At 38.4% G+C, this 21960-nt stretch overlaps 1 protein-coding gene across 18 annotated transcripts in view; it reads right to left on the bottom strand.

Annotated features, from left to right (window-relative positions):
- Positions 1-21960, bottom strand: part of pmfbp1 (polyamine modulated factor 1 binding protein 1) — a 327880-nt gene that overhangs the window by 285797 nt on the left and 20123 nt on the right. For 8 of the 18 annotated variants that reach the window (XR_012382832.1, XR_012382836.1, XM_068222780.1 and 5 more), the window contains exon 2: positions 13993-14061. The exons of the other annotated variants lie outside the window; for them this stretch is intronic. Coding sequence is in view for 5 of the 8 variants with exons in the window: in XM_068222780.1 (XP_068078881.1) it covers positions 13993-13995 (3 nt within the window). In the remaining 3 variants the exon portion in view is untranslated. The remainder of the gene's footprint in view (positions 1-13992; positions 14062-21960) is intronic. 18 annotated transcript variants of the gene reach the window in all.

Genomic DNA, 21960 nt, shown 5'->3' on the forward strand with positions numbered 1-21960 from the left:
TGTGTAATTAACTGAACTGCAAGTCATTTGTAAGTCGTTTATAAGTCTACCAACACTCGATGTTTTGCATGTCTCCGTTGTCTGTCATGCCTATTTAAGGTCTTCAGTCTCTGCCAATGAGCTGATGATCTGAATCAGGTGTGTTTGGTTAATGAGACGTGGAAAATGTGCAAAGCTGGTGGTCCCACAGGAACATGGTTGAGAAACACTGGATTATAGAACAATAGCTATGTTTCCATCCAAAAATGCAAAGTAACTTTATGCGCAAAACTGGATTATCGCATAAAAGATGTGCGAATAAAGCATCGTTTCCATCCAATGAGTCAAAGTGAACAAAATCGTCACTTCCTGATTAACTGGCGCCAAAAAACAACAGTAAAAATGGAATTTGCTGTGGTAGTAGACACTCTTGATTCTATAGGTCATTAATAATATAATAACACTAATACTGAAACGATTAAGGCATTTTAGAATGACCAAAACAACATTTCAGATGTTTTACAGTGTGCTCAGCCTGCTTTTATCATTTTAAGCTTAAAATTTATTTCGATTAAAACAAATAAAGCATGTAAATTTGCCATTGCTGATATTTCTAAGATTTTTTTAAAATGTGGTAGCTTTGACTTGATCAAAACAAAAATAAATCTAAACTAATAAATCTAGTTTAGTTTGCTATTTTAATTTATTTAAAAAATTACACATACTTATTTGAAACATACCCATATATATTTGATGCATTAATTGCAAAATGTGTATTGAAAATATTTAAAAGTCTTGAATCTGGCAACAAACTTAAGAACACATTACCACACACACACTAGCAAATATATAAATTGCAATTTCATTGGTTTATTCCAACACTTTCCTTTAGCTTTGTCTCTTCAAAGCAGGCACACATCATTAGACGTTACTATTAGGTTATATTTAGGTCATGACGTCAAGTGACCAAAATTCAATGTCTAGCCAGCATCTGAGGCAGGGGTGTCCAAACTCAGTCTTGGAGGGCCAGTGTCCTGCATAGTTTTGCTCCAACTTCCTTCAACACACCTACCTGGAAGTTTCTAGTAAACTTTGAAAGAGCCTGATTAGCTGGTTCAGGTGTGTTTAATTGGGGTTAGAAGTAAAATATGCAGGACACCGGCCATCCAAGACTGAGTTTGGACACCCCTGTTCTAAAGTCAAAGTTATTTGATGTCGTTATTGGACGACATCCAATAGTTGTCCTTAGACTAGACATTGAATTTTGGTCACCTGATGTCACGACCTAAATCTAACCGCATATCTAAATTGACGTCATGACCTAAATTGACCAGATATCAAAGTTGATATCTTGTTGATTATAGGTTATGCTGGAAAATGACCAAAATCTGATGTCTGATAAATGTCATAGTGTTAATGTCCACACAACCTCAAGGTGTAACATGATTAGACGTTAATATTTGGTTGATTTTAGGTTGGGCGTTGGACATTGACGTCGGCCCGAATTTCATTTCCAAAACAAAATCCAACGTCCCCACAACAATGAGGTACGCTAGGGTACAACATCAATATGATGTCATGTTGACATCCTGTGCCTGCAGGGTTTATTTCTCGCTGGTCCCCACAGCGGAATGAACCGCCAACTTATCCAGCATTTGTTTTAGGCCCTGTTTACACTAGTGCGTTTTCGTTTTAAAACGCATACGTTTTGCTACGGTTACGCCATCCCTCCACACTACGCCGAAGTCCTCGAGCGCCAAAAATGGAGCGTTTTGAAAATGCTGGAGAGGCCGTTTTCATTCTAAAATGCTGCTGCTTCGTCTCAATGTGGATGAGAAAAAACAGAGACATCTGAAAACGGAGGCACGACTGCTGAGATTCGCTACCTGATTAGGGCTTTTGTGTCATTGCGTATCCTTCCCTTATTCATCAAGCCCCTATCACATGACTATAACACATGGCTTTAACGCTTCCGGAAGACAGTACTGCAAACAACAACATGGGCACCGAAATGGGAGCGTTGTTTGCACTATTGTCTGTTTTATGCGCCATTGTGCCGTTATTCATTTGTTACGTTTAGTAACAACTCGACCTCGTCGTCTGTCTACAAAAATACCTCTCTATGCCATCGCGTTTAATGTTCAACCGGCGTTTGTTGACTAACAATAACCAAATGCCAAAATGAGACACATGCTTCCTGTTTATACTAGAACGCGCATGCCCGGAGTGCGCGAATGGTCACGTGATACACGTTTTTGGTGGCGTAGTGTGGACAGAGATATGTTCAGAGACACTAGGTGAAACGCTAGTGTGGACGCGGATCAATTTTGATCTAAAACGCCGTTTTAAAACTAAAACGCACTAGTGTAAACGGGGCCTTAAACAGCGGATGCCTATACACCCTTATTCACACACATACACTACAGCCAATTTAGTTTCTTCAATTCACCATAAGTGTCTTTGGACTGAGGGGGAGACAGGAGCACCCGGAGGAAACCCATGCCAACACAGAAAAAACAAACTCTACGGTGTTTAAAAGTAAATACAAAATAATATTAAATCGCAATAGTTCATGTGCAAATTAGAGATGAGAAAATGTTACATTGAAAATGTTTAACATACTCCTTCGGAGAGCAGAGTGCATGGAACTAGCTGACAGAATTATAACTATATGTGATATTTTACTCGGGGTGGTCAAGTAAATGAAAGCTGACAGAGGTAATATCAGAGGAGAGACGAAGATTAAAAAGAGAGAGGGAGGAAAAGAAGCAGGGCTGAATCGCTGCAGGATATAGGGCTCTGCGCCTTTAAACTGAAATCTCAATCTCGCAAAGTTTGTTCCTTAAAAGGAAATCAGAGGGTTTCACTGAGACATTGCCTTGAAAATCATGAATAAACATCAGAATGCCTTGCCGCGCATACATCATACATCACAGGCCGACGCTACCTAATGGAGGAGGACTCATCACCCTCCAACACATGAAAAAAGCCAGCAGAATTACCAAGCCCACCACACAGCCAGCCGCTCACTTCTAAAATGGACCGTCGAGGGAGGGGAAAGGCGTATTCCTCCACTAAAATGGCTCCCTGAGATAACCATCTCTCCGTGCCATTCGCCGCCAATGTGGAAAGGAATAAAAGAATAGGGATGATGACATTTCTGAGAATAATTAGAACACAATGCGCTTCCCTTACTAGCCTGCCATCATTCTCCTTGACTGCCCTCGCTAGGATCTGCTTCCTGTGTACGGCTGTTTTCCCGCACGTGTTGATTCGGCTCGTATTAGGAAGCACTTGCTATTGCAGACTGGCCATTTAACACGAGCGAGCACTTATTTCTGGGCTCGGTAGGGAATGAAATTGCGTTTAATCATAATGGCGGTCCGTTGCATGTCGGTAACCGTGGCGGTGGCTGAAATGTCGGCTCTGAATGGAGACAGATAAAAATGGACGCTTTGTTTACAATGGCTCGAAATAAAATGGCCAAGTGGTGGACGCTGAGCCTCAGATGTGTGAGGAAAAAAAATGACATGGTCACTGGCCAGTTAATAAATTAGGTGAATACACTGCAAAATATGCTTTTCTTAGAACTTTTGATTTGTTTCTAGTTTAAAAAAATTTTAAATCAAGAAGCAATTTCTAGACAAGCAGACAGGGGTGGACTGGGACAAAAATTCAGCCATGGCACTGTAGCCACATCAGCCCACATTACCACACCGACACAGCCCCACCCACTGACATGCGCATTAACTATTTATTTTGGTGTACAGATGGTGAAATAATATGACATTCTTGCCAGATTTTGATTACATCCGGGTAACCACGGATTGGATCGGCCCATCTTGAAATTAGGCGGCAGTCGCCGATTGGGCCAAATGTTTAACATTTATTATTATTATTATTATTATTATTATTATTATTATTATTATTATTATTATTATTATCATCATCATCATAATATCACATCTAGCAAGAGATAAAAGCTGCTATAAACAATAAAAACAATACATATTAAAAAAAAAAAAAAACTGACTGGCCCACATTTAAAAATTGGTCCAGCCCTTCCGGCATTTGCCAGAATTGCCAGATGGCCAGTCCGCTCCTGCAAGCTGAACATCTTGTCAGTGTTGGGGAAAGTTACTTTTGAAAGTAGTGCATTAAAATATTGAGTTACTCCACCCTAAAAAAGTAACTAATTGTGCTACACCATAAAAAATGGCCGTGATTTTAACAGGAAAAAAAAAAAACTGTAAAAATGCTACAGTACAAATCTGTTACCTGCTTAACGGCATGTTTCCCTAACATATACGGCGAATAACCGTAAATTGTCTTTCCCAGAATTCCCTGCGTGGCACATAACTTTTTATGCATTTTGTTGACATTAATATGGATCTTTTTAGTTTTTTTCCCGTCGGTTATGTACATTAGAGATTTATGTTACATCTAATGTTGATAAACAATGTTTATTTCATGACTTTATTTTATGCGTGTTACCATACTGGTGTTTAGTAACTGTGTGAATAACACTGAGCACCTTCTAAATGCCGATACTCTTTTCTGCTTGTGGGAAAAGTTGATTGTGATGAGCATTGGCTCGTTATGTAACGTCCTCATCACCACCTGCATGTGGGTGTACTTACGTGTCTAATTTTGTAACAAAAAATGTGTAGACGCTGGTCATTCAAAATACAGACATATTACCTCTATAAATTAATAAAATACGGTAGTTTATCGTAAAAACAAGAAATAACTTTAACGGTTTGTACCGTGTTTTTAACAGTACTGGCAACCACAGCTGCCATTTTTTTACCATAATTTTTACGGATGTATTTTTTTCAGTAGTTACTTTTTAAGGACAGTAATGCGTTAAATACTTTTAAGTTACTTTTGGATTACTTTTCCATACCTTGCTGAGGTTTGATTTTTCTCAGAACTTGCAGGTATTTTTTTTACCCATTTTATAGAGAAGCTCTGCATTTAACAACCATCTTTATAACCTACACCTTCATTTACCTTAAAAAAAAGTAAGATAAAATTATATTCAGTTAAGAGCCCAGAGCTAAACATGCTCTATGTACAGATTAATGAAAGCATGTAATGTGTTTGTTACTTTTGTATGTTTTGTGTTATTAGTTAGGTAAAATCACTGTCCATTGAGATAAAAGGCAATATCATACACCCGGCGCAATGCGGCACAAGACGTGACAAATTTGTTTGCTAGTTTCAGCTCGACGTAAGGGTCATTTTGATGTTTTGAAGCACGCTGTTTAAATAGCAAATGCATTTGCGCTCATATGTGCTCCCATAGGCGTTCTGGTCTAAAAAAGGAGATGCTTATGGCGCACTGCTAATTTGAGGATCTATAATAGACTGGTCAATAGACCAGCAGAGAGGAGGTCTCAAGTCTGGTTCTTCAAAGTCGAAACCAGTCGAACCAGTTCATTAAATTAAACGGAGTTGTCACAAAAAGGTTTGCGCCTTCATTAAGTACTTACAGACTGCATACCCCCTCTGACTCGAAATAAATCAATATCCTGAGTTATTCAGCTACTAGAACAGTACAGACTCATCTGCTGTGAAAAAAAAAAAAACATGATAATGATGATGAGTGTGAGCTGACTGTCTGTTCCCTCGCAGCACGCTCTCCCATTAAGTGTGTGATTCAACTTCACTAAAGTAATTTTTATTCCAAAATATATTTAGTAAATGCCAATTAAGCAAGGTAAAAAGTAAATTGTGTCACTTTTTTTTAATTAACTCAAATAATATTTAGGGATGGGCGATACCACAATTTTTTAATTCGATACAATACCGATATTTTTTGTTAAATTTTTTTCAGATATCGATACCACATTTTATTTAAAATGATAATGTAACTTTTCTAAATAATGTTAATATTAAAAAAAATCATTACATGTAAATATACATACATGCACACACAACCATACTGCATATACACACTGCATACACAAATACATACTGTATGTACACACTGCACAGATACACACAAACACACACTTATATTTATTTACCTAATGTTAATAAGAGAGAGCTGATTTATTATTCTGATGTATAATTGTATTTATTTATTTATTTTAATTTGTAATTAATTAATATTATTATACTATATATTATAGTACTATACTATTATTTGCTGTATTTACTATATATATATATATATACATAGTAAATTAAAAATAAGTAATATTATATAAATATATACACACACACACACACACACACACACACACACACACACACACACACACACACACACACACACACACACACACACACACACACACACACACACACACACACACACATATATATATATATATATATATATATATATATATATATATAATATTACTTATTTTTAATGCGTATAAGTACTGCGTTATATTATTTGTTACTTGGGAAAAGTAATATTATTACATTACGCGTATAATGACACTCAGGTCTCATTATGATCATGTTGTAACTCTTCCTATAACCATATCAATCATGTCCATTACACATGCAGTGTGGGATGAGCAACACAAGTTTAATAGTTAAGATTGGGGTTTACAACAAGCCCCTCTTGTGTAGTATGACTAATGATAACACCGTACCACATAATAATATCTTAACTTAATAATATATCAATATTTCATAATAGCTTTGCAGAACGCTAACAAAATATGAGTGATCCATGCATAATTTAGAAGCATTCAGCATAAAAACAGACAGCAATTAAAAAGCCAACCATGAGCACCATTTCCTCTTCCTCAAAGCATATGCGTGTCTGCAAAAGGCCTTAGGCTAGTTTATGTGGAAATATATACACTGTGAATCTCCGGGAATCTATTAACAGATGTTAATTGATGTATGCAGAGGTATGAGTGTATGTGTGTGTGTGTGATTGTGTGAGTACAAAGATGTATCCTACACCGAGCCAGGCATGAGAACAGGCTTGTGAAGCAGAGTGCAGTAATTTCTTTGATCATTTTTAATGGCAGTACTTTCATGTGGGTGTGTAGCTCACTTTTTCGCATACACGCACACACACACACACACACACACACACTCACTCGTACACACTGCACCCTGCAGGTGTCATTTTACACCCCCAGCTCTGGGATTAGTATGCGGCAGGCAATAAAAAAAGCTGGGCCATTGCATTGCACGGCGCACATCTCTACAAACCAACATCAATATCTTTTCAAAAGGATGCATCAGTTCACTGCCAACTGAGGAGGGAGACAAGGAGACAGACAGACAGGAAAGAACTGAATAATACACAAAACAGCAGGATGTTAAAAGTTAGTGTGATATAAATAAAACCTGAATATGAGACGAGCGCGAGATTGAAGTGGCAAGTTGCTGGAAATTTTGAGGGATCGCTTTTGTGCAGAGGCTCAGGAAGAAACCATTTATAGGGGTGTTCACTTTTTTGCAGATTTTTTTTTTCTTAAATATATAAAGAATAATGATATCTAATTATAATCCCATCACATGTAATAAATCTCACTACAGGTGAATGTTAACTAAAATGCAATGATTGTACATTGCATCTGGAAAGTATTCATAGCGCTTGACTTTTTTCACTTTTTTAATGGTACAGCCTTATTCCAAAATGGATTAAATTAATTTAGTTCCTCAACATTCTACACACAATATACCATAATGACAATGTAGAAGAATATTTTTTGAAATTGTTGCAAATATATAAAAATAAAAACCTATGAAATCACATGTACATTAGTATTCACAGACTTTGTTCAATAATTTGTTGATGCTCCTTTGGCAGCAATTACAGCCTCAAGTCTTTTTGAATATGATGCCACAAGCTTGGCACACCTGTCTTGGGGAATTTTTGGCTATTCCTCTTTGCAGTACCTCTCAAGCTCTATCAGGTTGGATAGGAAGTGACGATGTACAGCAATTTTCAGATCTCTCCAGAGATGTTCAATAGGATTTAGGTCTGGGCTCTGGCTGGGCCACTCATGGACATTGACCCAGTTGTTGTGAAGCCACTCCATTGATATTTTGGTGGTGTGTTTTTTGTCATTGTCCTGCTGGAAGATGAACCGTCACCACAGTCTGAGGTCAAGAGCACTCTGAAGCAGGTTTTCATTCAGGATGTCTCTGTACATTGCTGCATTCATTGCTTTGCCTCTATCCTGACTAGTCTTTCAGTTCCTGCTAGTGAAAAACACCCTCACAGCATGACGCTGCCACCACCACGCTTCACTGTAGGGATGGTATTAGTCTAGTGATCAGCGGTGTCTTGTTTTCTCCAAACGTAACGTCTGGCATTTACTCCAAAGAGTTTAATTTTAGACTCATCAGGCCAGAATATATTGCGATGTAGGAATTAGCAAAAATTCCCAAATACAGGTGTCCCAAGCTTGTGGCATCATATTCAAAAAGACTTGAAGGTGTAATTGCTGCAAAACGTGCATTAACAAAGTATTGAGCAGAGGCTGTGAATACTGATGCACGTGTGATTTTTTAGGGTTTTTGTTTTTAATAATTTTGCAACAATTTTTAGAAATCTTTTATCACATTGTCATTATGGGGTATTGTGTGTAAAATTTTGAGGAAACAGATTAAATAAAGCCTTTTGAAGGAATAAGGCTGTAACATAAAAAAATGTTGAAAAAGTGAAGCGCTACGAATACTTTCTGGATGCACTGTATGTATGTATGTATATATATACAAATATATATATACATGTATATATATATATATATATATATATATATATATATATATATATATATATATATATATATATATGTGTGTGTGTATGTATGTATGTATGTATGCATGCATGTATGTATGTATGTATATACATACAAATTCTATATATATATATATATATATATATATATATATATATATATATATATATATATATATATATATATATATATACATATATCCATATTTATATATGTATATATATATAAATATATAATAAGGAAAATCCTGGATCTGTTTCTTCTATTCTTTTTTATGTATTATAGAAGTAACCAATCGGGTTTCAGTATCGGTAGATACTCAAAATCAAAAAAACCTGATTAGGACATCCCTGATACAAAGCACCTTAATGAAGATATATTAAGGTAAAGGTTCTTTGGATGTTACAGGTCCTTATTGGAACCGTCAATGACAATAAAGAACCACTTAAACAGCACATGGCTTTCTTCCACTAAACACAATAGGAGTTAAAGGGATAGTGCATCTCATCATCAACTTGCTTATATTGTTCCAAAAATATTAGAACATTTGATACTGGTAATTATTTTTATTTTTTTTTTATTGATTTCCATTATGTGGACAAAAATTTAATGAAAGTCAAAACCAACAAAAATCACTTGGTCACCAACATTCTTCAATATATTTTTAGCGAAACAAGAAACGCGTGCAGGTTTAAATTACATGGTTATAAACTATACACATTTTGTCGAATGTATTTTTTTAATGTTGTTTGAATGGGGGTGAGTGGTTAGCACTTTCGCCTCACAGCAAGAAGGTCGCTGGTTTCAAGTCCCAGCTAGGCTAGTTTGTATTTCTGAGTTTGCAAGTTCTCCCATATGTCGGCGTGAGTTTCCTCCAGGTGCTCCGGTTTGCCCCACAGTCCAAAGACATGCAGTACAAGTGAATTGAATAAATAAATTAGCCATAGTATAGGAGTGTTTGTAAATGCGAGAGTGTATGGATGTTCCACAGAGCTCGATTGTGGCTGGAAGGTCACCCACTGTGTAAAACATATGCTGGAATAGTAGGCGGTTCATTCCGCTGTGGCCACCCCTGATAAACAAGGGACTAAGCCAAAGGAAAATAAACGAATGAATGGGGATGAATGTACAACTAAAGCTCCTGTTTTTTCTTAGTTAAGAGTGAATGGTGATGGAAGTGAATGGTGTCCATAGACCAAAACAGTCACAATTCTAATAAACAACATCTTAAAGTTCTGTATTATCCTCATACAAAGCTTTCCCGTGCCTATAAAAGACTTGAAATGTCATACAGTGTATGAGTCATACTGTCATAATGACTTAATGTTGCTTAATGAGCATCCCTCTGTTTCCACTGTATTTAATTGACAGCAGGAACACTTTTGAAAATGCTTAGAAAGAAAGGGAAGTCATGCAGGTTTCGAACAACATGAAGGTGAGTAAATTATGATGGAATTCGGATATTAGAGTGAGCTGTCTCTTTAAAAGCATACTGCAACAGCCTTGAAAATATAGCCTCCCGGCCTGCTTACAGAACAGCTTTTGCAGGAAGCTTCAATTACTGGATAACACAGCTTGAGTTTCCACACGTTACAAGAAACCATTCTATGAGTCTTGACGGAGAGTCCCAGTGCGGTCTTTCTCCCAGCAGCCCACTGCATGTAATCCTGGCGAACACCTAATGCAGCTACTAAAGAGCAGCTTTTATGACATGTAATCTGTAAAGCCTGTTTCATTTATTATTAAGAGCGATCTAACGGTCTGTTTCTCTTATTTGACCATCCACATCCAGTCTATATCATCTGAAGCTCAGTTTTATTTATATGTAGCCGTTATTTATATGCCCTTGCACAGATACTGTGGTAAAAGATAAGGGTTTGTCTGACTTGTAGAACAAAAGTACATTTAAATATAAAGATTATAGTAATGTTTAGGAAAGTTCTCAGGAACTGAGTTCTTTGGGAACTATGTGTGATGTCATGCACTGCAGTCTGTTAGAGCAATGATTGGTCTTGTCATGTTCACTCTGAGAAAGTTTGGTGTTTTAAAAAAAGTCAGCTTTTTTCCATCCTTGTGTCATACAAAACCAGTTAGAAATTCTTTATTCTGTCTTATTCTCTGCTTTAGACAACATTTTTAGTGTGGTGTAGGGCTGGGCCGCAGTGAGGCTTCTTTTCAGCCCTGGAGTGTCAAGTCTTAAACCGGCTCACTTCAGTTCACGACTGACTATATTAAAATAACGTCATTTCCAATTCAGTACTTCACTGTGAAGGTTTATTTGAACAGTTAACATAATGTAACGTTTAACAGGATCAGTATGTATTTTCTGTAAGAATTAGTGCTCATCAATATCCAAGCCTTGAAGTGAAAAAAATATTAAATAAATAGAAATATATATTAAGCTATATGTAAAAAACTTTGTGGCGCAGTAGGTAGTGCTGTCACCTCACAGCAAGAAGGTCGCTGGGTTGCTGGTTCGAACCTCGGCTCAGATGGCATTTCTGTGAGGAGTTTGCATGTTCTCCCTGTGTTCGCGTGGGTTTCCTACATGTGCTCCGGTTTTCCCCACAGTCCAAAGACATGTGGTACAGGTGAATTGGGTAGGCTAAATTGTCCGTAGTGTGTGTGTGTAGATGTTTCCCAGATATAGGTTGCAGCTGGAAGGGCATCCGCTGCGTAAAAACCTGCTGGATAAGTTGGCGGTTCATTCCACTGTGGAATGTGCAATCAACGAAGATTGGCCACCAGGGTGCTCAAATTTAGCCATGAAACCTCCAACACTACATTGGCCATTGTTTCAGTTTCATTCTCCACCCCCTGTACATATAAAGTTTTAAACAATTTAAAAACAGGCCAAAATTATTAGCTTCCTTTTTTTTACTTGTTCATCTAATTAATCCAGCTATTTTTAAACTGCAATTTAAGCCGAATACTAGAATCTCGCAAAATAACTAAAAAAAACATTGTCAAGTCAGTGCATATAAACTCAGTGTACGTCAATGGCAAGTTTCATTATAAAAGCTTCCAAGGAACCTTGGAGAAAACTAAAGTTGTGTGGACTCATTGTAGTGATGAACTGTCCCTCCACTAAAACAGCAAGTTTGAAGTACCATCTTCAGGCCAAACATATTTTTGCAGATGTTAGCAAATATGCCAGTGCCGAGACAGTGTCAAACAGCCGTGCTTGCCAAAGAATACAGGATGAGTTCAGCAACGCAAACCTGTCAACTAAAAAACAACTGCAAAGCTAACTGACTCCACCTCTAAATCAACACCCATAGACTGCAGACTCATTAACCTTTGTTCAGGACTGAACTAGTTAACACCAAATCAGATTTTTGATGGAAGAATAAGTGAGCTGTACTGATCATACTGTAAAACATCTGAAATGTTGTTTTGGTCATTCTAAAATGCCTTGACCATTTCAAAGATAGTGTTATGTTATTAATTACCTCAAGAACTGTCAAGAGTGTCTGTGCTGTGAGTCTTATGCCTTCTAAGGTGCAAGTTATTATAAAGAAAAGTTATAAAGTTGTAAAGAAAGTTATAAATAAAGGAAAGTTTCACGCAGCTTCTCCTACTGCAGCAAATTACGTTTATACTGATGATATTTGGCGCCAGTAAATCAGGAAGGGACGATTTTGCTCTCTTTGACTTTGAAACGCTGCTTTATTCGCACATCTTTTATGTGATATTGCAGTTTTGAATAAAGTTAATTCACATTTTTGGATGGAAACATAGGTGGTGACAAGAGCTGCATGATTCTGGCTAAAATGTGAATCACGATTTTTTTTGCTTAATATCAAGATCATGATTCTTTCTTACGATTCTTTAGATTTAAAATAAAGATTAATATGAGTGGGCTATTATTATTGTTAATTCTTAAACATATCAGCACCTTGGTATTATAAGGCTCTATCTTATAATATGTGTAGGCCTACTGTTGCTTAAAATGCTACATTTTGTTGTCTGGCAGCCCTACTAATGACAACTGTCATCAGCACTTATTCACTTTATAGACAAGTTAAAAATAATAAATAATCCGCTTGATAATTTGTGACGTATGGAATACTGTTTCCGGGTTCTACTCATTTGAATTGAGAAATTATTTGTTTATGGCCACTTTTTAATCCTATCACACATTAAAACGAGTTTTATATCACATTGTGGTGTACACAGCAGTCTCTGAACAATTTCTAAAAAATTAAAGATGCAATAGGTGATCTGCCAAAATGCTAACCGCTTAGCATATTATCTTTGGATGGTGGGGAGGGACTGTGATTCAAAGCCACACCCCCTGAAATCGCAAGCGCGCATAATGCATCACAACAGCAGACAGACAACCCACTAGTTCATGTCATTCGCCAGTTAGTTAGTGCCAGCGCCATGCAGGAATTACATTAATTACTTTGCCACACTTAAATGCTGTTTCAGAACGAATATTCAGAGTAGCATGGTAAACAGTATAGGAAGGCTGTCATTGTTCAAAAATGACCCAATGTGAATATAAAAGCAACTTCAGCTCAATAAAGCAGTTAGGCGGAATAGCGCTATTTACTGATGTTTTGTTGTTAAACTGAATATAAATCTACATTATCGATGCTGTAAAAGAACCTTATGGAACGGAAAATAATCACATCAATCTTACACCGGGAGATTTCAGTGGCTGAACAACACGTCTGTGCATATAAGTCATTCATAACACAACACAGTCTAACATAAGCTTAGCCTGACTAAAATAGTTTTAAAACAGAACATAACCTCTCTTACAGTAATACTTCAGCCATAGTGTCGTTCTTCCTCCAGCGTGCTAAAGTACCTCCAATATTGATTCAGGTTTTTAAAAGTTTCAATTCAGCCTTTGATTTCTCCCGGTCCGTCTCGTGACCACGCGGCGCTTGCAGGCGGGCATGCGCGATTGGCAGATCTGCGTGAACAGATGCGCAGAAGTCCGAATCTACATATGCTGACAGACAATCTGACCAGCTTATCGGAATTATGGGAGATGTCGGTCCGACAAGATTTAATTGGATGAACATTTTTTTTTGTTTTATGCTTTACCCAGAATCTAAAAATACAAATAAACACATTTACATCATTTACTGTAATCATAACTATTGGACTGTGAAGAGACTTTCAACCAGCACAACAAAAAATGTTTCTGAAGACAATCACCTACTGCACCTTTAATCACTTTTAGGCCATCTGATATTAGGCATGGATATATACATTGCAATCGTGATTTTCGAAAGTATTACATTGCTTTGTGAACATTTATTATTACCATTTGTCGAGTCTCCCCATACCGCTTGATAGAGATTAGACCCGTAAGATGCTTCGCGTGATGTCACACCTAACAAGCAGATAAAAAGAACAAGATAAAAAAAACAGAGGATCTGTTTCCTTAAACTACATAGTATTGCACTTCTTTATTTCAATACTGTACATTTACAGTTAGATCTGTAGGTTGCAATGTCGCCAACTTTCATTGCCAATCTTAAGCCAATTGTAATGGTTCGTTTTGGTTCAATTTGAAATTTCCCTAACCAACGCAGAGCCCGGGGATCGGAGTCAGTGCTCCGACTCGGCCCCCCCTGATCCAGATTACATTTTTATTTTGCAATTAATCTAGATTTATCAAAGCTCATGACTGTGATTAATGCGATACCATATGCACCCCTAATATACTTGATTAGTTATTGAAAAGTGCCCTTTTTATGTATCTTATTTGCATTTTACAGAAATCTGATGTTTTTCATATGATTTGGAATAAATGTTGCAACACAGAGTGATTTTTTTAATCAGAAATTCAATTTCTGCATTTTATAATAAAGATTTTAAACTTAATGAAGACCTCTGACTGTAGCGCTAGGAACATCCTACTGCTTGATCTAACAGCTTTGGTCAAACCATCATCCCAAATTTCGATGAATATTAACAGGCCTTTTGCCAGAACACTATCGATTAGCTTCTGTGTGTGAAGAAGGCTTACGCTGAGTAGAGCAAGACCACCAGTGGTTTTGTTTGAGTCTGTCAAAGCAAGTAGGGAGTTCAAGGTGTGATGTGGCCTCTTTAGACGGGTGTATGTGTGCTTTTAAGGATCTATAGCAGGACTTAGAGACCATCTACAGGAAGAAAGGACCTGGGTCCTGCCATGGATTTAGTGTCTGTCTGTGGCATCCTGCTGAATGCTGCTGCAGAGCTCACACAAGGAGGACTGCTGGGCCTGACAGCGCAAACAGCGTCCATCTCTCCATAAAGCAGGCCTGCAGCACTTCTAATCTGTCTCACACACACACATACATTAAGGATTCCAGCATGCACCAGACTTCAACCCACATCCCTCCAGCATTCATCAGACTTTTAGCCAAAACAAATTAACAAAGCAGGAAACTGCAAAGCACCACTCAATACACGCATATTAAACTGACAATCAGCCCAATAGCTCAAACAACTTATCCATCATCCTTCAGAACTCCCCGGTGAATACGTCAGCCTTATGAAGGCAAAGAAACGTGTGTGCATGATGTGTCGAGGCGACTTCTGGGTAAAAGCAAGACCCCTTTAATGTAGCCTTGTGAGGTGAATGCACTACAGATGTACATGCAAGTTTGATGGGCTGATGCGAATGAGGCCAGGGTTTTGCACGGGTCTCCTTTAGTGGGCCGAAACCCAGAGAAACACAGCTGGGAAGCAGCTGGAGCCAGTTGTATGGCAGGGGTGCCCATCGCTCAATGTAACCAGAGAGTTTGGGAACAGATTAATAGATGCTCAGAGGTTAAGTAAACATAATCTGATAGAACTCTGGCTGCATTTAAGGCTGTTCGCTTTGCTTTGCTGGCTCTTTCATCACAGTAACGCCACTCAACCCTTATGCTCTTAATGCTCCCAATATTTGGAGAAGGATTTAAGGACTTTGGGCCTGGCAGGGCAACCAGCATCAGGCTCTCTTCTAGAATATTCCACATTGGGCTCTTTAGTCAAGCCTGTTTGGCTAACCTAAGCTGTGTCCACACTACAGTAGCCGTGCTAGAATCATCCACCCTTAACATATTACAATTGATCGAACTTCTTTACTGTCATCTATGAAATGCTTGGTATTGGCTTTATTCTAAAACCTACTGATTTGCACTAACATCTACTTTCCACAAATGATAGTACCCTAACTAAACTTCCAAAATTGGAAAATGGGACTTGAATTTAAATAACAAAGCATCTAACATGTTTTAATACAGAGAAAAACTGGGCATCATATACACAAAATGACTGAGGATCCCAAACTCACTCCCTCTGCACTCTCACCTTGACTTATTTCCTTCTTTATAGGGGGTCGCCATAGCATAAAAAACAACCGATTACTATGGTATATGTTTTATCCATGGGTGCCATGTCCTAAAACCCAGCTTGGAGAGTGCATTAACTCATGCAAATCCCAGTGCTGGAAAACATCCACACACGCTTACATTCACACACATAAACGCAACAGTGAATTTTTACTTTATTCAATTCACATATGTCTTTGGACTGCTGCCCCTTTTCAACCAGGTGCTAGTTCGGAGCCAGTGCTAATGCCAGTTTGGAGCTGGATCACCTTTAAAGAGCTTCTTTGCTTTTCCATCGGCAAGAGAGGCACTGAAGAGCCAGGTCTGACGTCAATGCATATGTCTCATCTTTTCTGACAGCACAAACGTGCTTTAAGCCAAGCATTGTTTTACTGCTATTTAAAAACACTTTTCCTGGTTCAGAGACAGTGCTTTGGGTGTCAAAAGACAAAGAACTGATTCGGAACATGAGTTTAGCTCTGAACCAGCACTGGAACTGCCAAGATTAGAATATGGGTATGTGGGGGAAACCTAAGGACCCAGAGTAAATCCACACAAAAGGAAGAGAACATGCAAGACATCCTGACTTTAACCAAAAAGTCATTCAAGACTCGAACCAGCGACCTTGTTGCCGCCTCAAATCTCATGTATGATGTCCTTCATCTGTATGGAATCAATGTCTAAAGCCAAAGAATCTGAACCCGATACACTATAAGACCGTGAACAAACTGACAGACTGGTTCTGACTTTGTCAAATATTTTTAACTGGTGCAATGTGAAACAAAAGTAGCGTAGTACACTACCTGACAAAAATCTTGTCGTCGATTCCAGTTGTAAGAGCAAGAAAAAATACAACCCAGGCTCATTCTGAAAACGCAGTCTCGTGGACGTTACTGGAGACCACGAAATACGTCCCGGGAGGTACATATTTTTGCAGTTTTTGTTTTCGTGAATGAATGAGGCCGCTGTGTGTGCTTTTTCATATCTCAAATGTTTCTTGCAAGTGCCGTTCGCGCCCGTGCTGCTCTCGCGTAAACCTACCAGATGGCACTGTCGAATGATCGTTTGTCTGACTGACTGAATGATTGACTGTGCGACTGGCCAATCTACTGACCCATCCTCCTCCTTCCCTAAACCCAAACAATTTTACTGACTGACCCGGCCACCCACTTACCTCCCTAAACCCAACCAACAATTTACAAAAGCCGTCCAGAAAAAGAAAAGCCCCTGATTTTTTACGTTTTCAGATTTTACCACATTCTCACCCTGTTATTTACTTGTTCACTTTATTTTTTGGATTCTGTTTTTGTCTTACCTGATTTCTAGAACCGCTCTTCCATGGACTTGAACACAGTCGTCGTCGTCATGGTCAACTCCTCTCTGTGTCTCAAATCCGTCGACATACATGACAAGCTAACTGGACAAACTGGTTGCAGTGGGAAAGCACTCCACAAGGAGGTAAACGGTCAGCCGGTAAGCGTGAAAAGGAATGGCATCATACCGCCTTGTAGCGTTCGCTTAAAAAATGAAATGCAGCCATACGTACGCCTACATAATTTGCAGTTTCCAGAATCGTCCATGGGACTACATTTTCAGAATGAGCCTTTGTTGAAAATATATGTAATCTAGAGGCCTTTGCCTTTGACATAAACCACTTCTGATACCAAATGATCAACTAGAAGTCAAGTTATCATTTGTTGTCCCTAAAACTTAGATAAAATACAAGACTTTTATTAGGTAGTGTATATTACACCATTAGACTACATGTCAAATTTGAACAGCAACTTGCGACAGGACTCATGAATTGACTATGTTAAATCGCAATGATACTTATAGACAGCATTTTAGCATAGTACTTAGCTAACATGCAAATATAAACCATTCCATTTAAATATATATGTTTATATGTATGTATATATATATATATATATATATATATATATATATATATATATATATGTACAGAATGAAATGTATTTTATAATAGTAAGGGGAAAAAAGATAAACAGCAAGCATATAGATAGACAGATATATTGCAATACTGACATTATTTTTTGTAATTTTAGTTCTTTAGATCTTTGTCAATACTGTCATGTATTTATTAATTTATATGTAATTAAGAAGCAAATAAATAAAAATGAAATTAAGGTGGTGCAAGAGAAATAAAGCCGGAACCAATTCAACCAACAGAGTAACTCATTTGGTTTGACAATCTGTCTTCTGGATCTATTCATGACAACCTAAAGTAAATGTAAATGTAATGTAGTGCAATATATTAAATAGTAATGTATATTGCATATGTGTAAGTAGTTAGTGATACCCATCTCTACTTTTCACCCATTACAGATGAGGGATACAACATGTTCTTAGCATGTAAAGTGCTCGATTTGTGTGCTTTCAAGGATAGCATGAACAGCAGGGTGAAGATTCCCACTGCTCTGATAAAAGCGCTCACTTTCTCCAACAAATGCCCACATTTCTGAGATGTGCAGTCCACTTTAATTGGCCTTTTCTGCAAAGGTGGACTTTAATTACTTTGTTCCTGGATTAAAGGCCTCAGACTGTTCAGACAAGAGCTGGGTTATAACCTTTACTGCTCTCTCTCTTTCCGTTTTCCCTTTTCTCTCACTTTCTGCACATACTGAGGTCAGTGCGTACCAAGAAAATGGGTTCAAAATAATTCCTTGGCCTCAAATGAATCCCTAAAAATGTGATCTGTCACCTTAAAGGTCACCGAAGACACACAGTTGATTAAGCCTCGAGACATATGAGAAATGTCTCCTCAGCCTTGTTTCTTCTTAAGCAATGAAAATGCTGATCGATATAAGTATTTAGTATGCAATTTATAAATGTTATGATATATTCATACATTCTATTCACATGCATAGTGCACAGAGCTCAGTCTGTATATAAATGATGACTGGATTTTTGGTCAACTTTTTTTTTATTTCAATTACTCTCTTGATTCTGACTTTTTATTTCCCAAGGACTAAAAAACTGATCAGAAAAGTGTTTGCTCCAAGTATTAACACCAACAACAGCAGGGTAACAAGCTCATCACAATCAAGAAGGAATGGAAGGTATGTCTGAAAAATAGCCTTGTTCCCCCTGAAACACAAAAGGTATATACACTTACCGGCCACTTTATTAGGTACACCTTACTAGTACCTAGCTGGACCACCTTCTGCTTTTAGAACTGCCTTAATCCTTCGTGGAATAGAGATGCAAGAAGGTACTGGAAATTTTCCTTAGAGACTTTGATCCATATTGACATGATAGCATCCTGCAGTTGCTGCAGGTTTTTCAGCTGCACATCCATGATGCGAATCTCCCGTTCCACCACATCCCATAGGTGCTCTATTAGATTGAGCTCTAGTGACTGTGGAGGCCATTTGAGTACATTGAACTCATTGTCATGTTCCGGAAACCAGTCTGAGATGATTCGCGCTTTATGACATGGCGCGTTATTTTGCTGGAAGTAGCTATCAGAAGATGGGTACGCTGTGGTCATAAAGGGATGGACATGGTCAGCAACAATGCTCAGGCAGGCTGTGGCATTGACACAATACTCAACTGGTACAAATGGGCCCAAAGTTGTAAATTTTGGTGAGCCTGTGTGAATTGTAGCCTCAGTTTCCTGTTCTTAGCTGACAGGAATGGCACACAATGTGGTCTTCTGCTGCTGTAGCCCATCCGCCTCAAGGTTGGACATGTTGTGCATTCAGAGATGCTCTTCTGCAGACCTCCGTTGTAACGAGTGCTTATTTGAGTTACTGCTGCCTTTCTATCAGCTGGAACCAGTCTGGCCATTCTCCTCTGACCTCTGGCATCAACAAGGCATTTGCCCCCACAGAACTGCCACTCACTGGATATTTCTCTTTTTCAGACCATTCTCTGTAAACCCTAAAGATGGTTGTGCGTGTACAATCTCAGTAGATCAGCAGTTTCTGAAATACTCAACCCATTTGGCACCAACAACCATGCCACATTCAAAGTCACTTAAATTCCCTTTCTTCCCCATTCTGATGCTGTTTGAACTCCAGCAGATCATCTTGACCATGTCTGCATGCACAAATGCATTGAGTTGCTGCCATCTGATTGGCTAATATGAAATTTTGCGTTAATGAGCAGTTCGACCAGTGTACCTAACAAAGTGACCGGTAAGTGCTAATACTGTATGTGCATGTGTGTGTGTGCGTCTTCGTCCTTCAGAGCAGCATTACACTCCTCAACCTGTGCGGTCAGTACTGAGTGATAGACTAATCGATGTGTGGCCTAATCAGCCAGCTTAACTCTAATACCCAGGACCGGTTCACATTATTATCATATCAGACTCCACATGTTTGGAGGTGACACGGAAAAAGGCAAAAAGATTAAAGTCAGTTTTATAGAAGGGCCTCTACTGCTTCTGTTATTCCGCCCAGCGCAGGATGACTTTCATCTGATGCCCGGTCTCAAAAAAAAAAAGGGTGCTGAAAAACACATGCGGCATACCATAATGAACTCACACTCTCGTTTGCAGTCGATGCCATGCTGTGTGGAGTAATTCAGAAGCTGGAAGGCAGATGGCCCCAGCTGAGCGTGAAGCTTTTATGTGTTCCGACCCCAAAACCACCTCCACCACCACAGCAGAGACCGTCCTACCCTTAGTGAGCCCCTATCAAACTTGTGTAACTCGGGCCAACACTTTGCAGGACGGGTGGGGTGAGGGGCGCCCAAGAATCATCTATAAACACCTTTACACAAACTGTTTACGGGCAGTAAATGATGCATTAAACAGAAAACAGGATGGCTGGTGGGTTTAAAGGGACTGGGTTGTGTTTGGTAGAGCATGTTGGCTTCCCACAACTGTTGGTTTCTCAATAGCGGTGGCAGCCCACACATTTAGAAGGCTTTTCACACTTGCATCTTCCTTTAAAAGAACCAAACCAAGACCTCCTTTAGTAGACCGAGAGGTGGACAATCAAAAGAAAGGCTCCAGTTCTCTTCATCCCAGCCGGCACACGACGCCATAAGATGTTAATATTAGATTAGATTTAGGTCAGAAGGTCAAGTAACCAAAATTCAATGTCTAGCCAGCATCTAAAGGCAACGTCATTTTGATGTCCAATAACAACATTAAATAATGTTGATATTTGGTTGACTTTAGGTTGTGTTGGAAAGTGACCAAAATCCAATGTCGAGCCAACATCTTAAACCAGTGGTTCTTAAAGTGGGGGTCGGGACCCCCTGGGGGGTTGCGGGACAATGAGAGGGGGTCACTTGGTTATTTCCAAAAAATCTAATAAATTTGTATAAACGTTTTAAATTACCATTGTTTATCTATAACTTACAGAAGATAAAAACAATTACTTAAAAATGCAACATCCAAACAAAAAGCCATCAGCCTTTCATTTTTTTCCCCATTGGATTGCAACCCCTGGGATTTTTACATTAGATTAACGACAGAGAAATAGCATCACTTGCAGCAGATGGATTTTACGGCACTAGATAAACTTTCTGACACCTTTACGCAACTTATGTACATTTAAAATAAATACAGACACGACTGAATTAGTCTCCAAAATTAAACCAAGAAAAGACTTGTGATGTAACTTAAATATTGTGCCCACCTGTCTCATTAGGTAAGGTTACTTTTAAATTATAATAAAAAAATATATATATATAGTTGTTAGACTGTTGCACTTTTTGTGTTGTCAATATGCTTGTGTTTATAGGCCTATTGGTTTGTGTGAGCAGTTGCGTACAACATTTGTATGATTATAACCACTCTCGAAAATAGTGGGGGTCGCCAGTCATTTGCATTGTTATTTTGGGGATCTCGGGTTGAAAAGTTTGAGAACCCCTGTCTTAAACCAACGTCATATTGACAATAAATACTGACATTTATTTGTCAGGTATGGCAACCAAAATCCAACGTCTGACAGACG

Source organism: Danio rerio, chromosome 7, assembly GCF_049306965.1.
Source record: "Danio rerio strain Tuebingen ecotype United States chromosome 7, GRCz12tu, whole genome shotgun sequence".
NCBI classification, from domain to species: domain Eukaryota; kingdom Metazoa; phylum Chordata; class Actinopteri; order Cypriniformes; family Danionidae; genus Danio; species Danio rerio.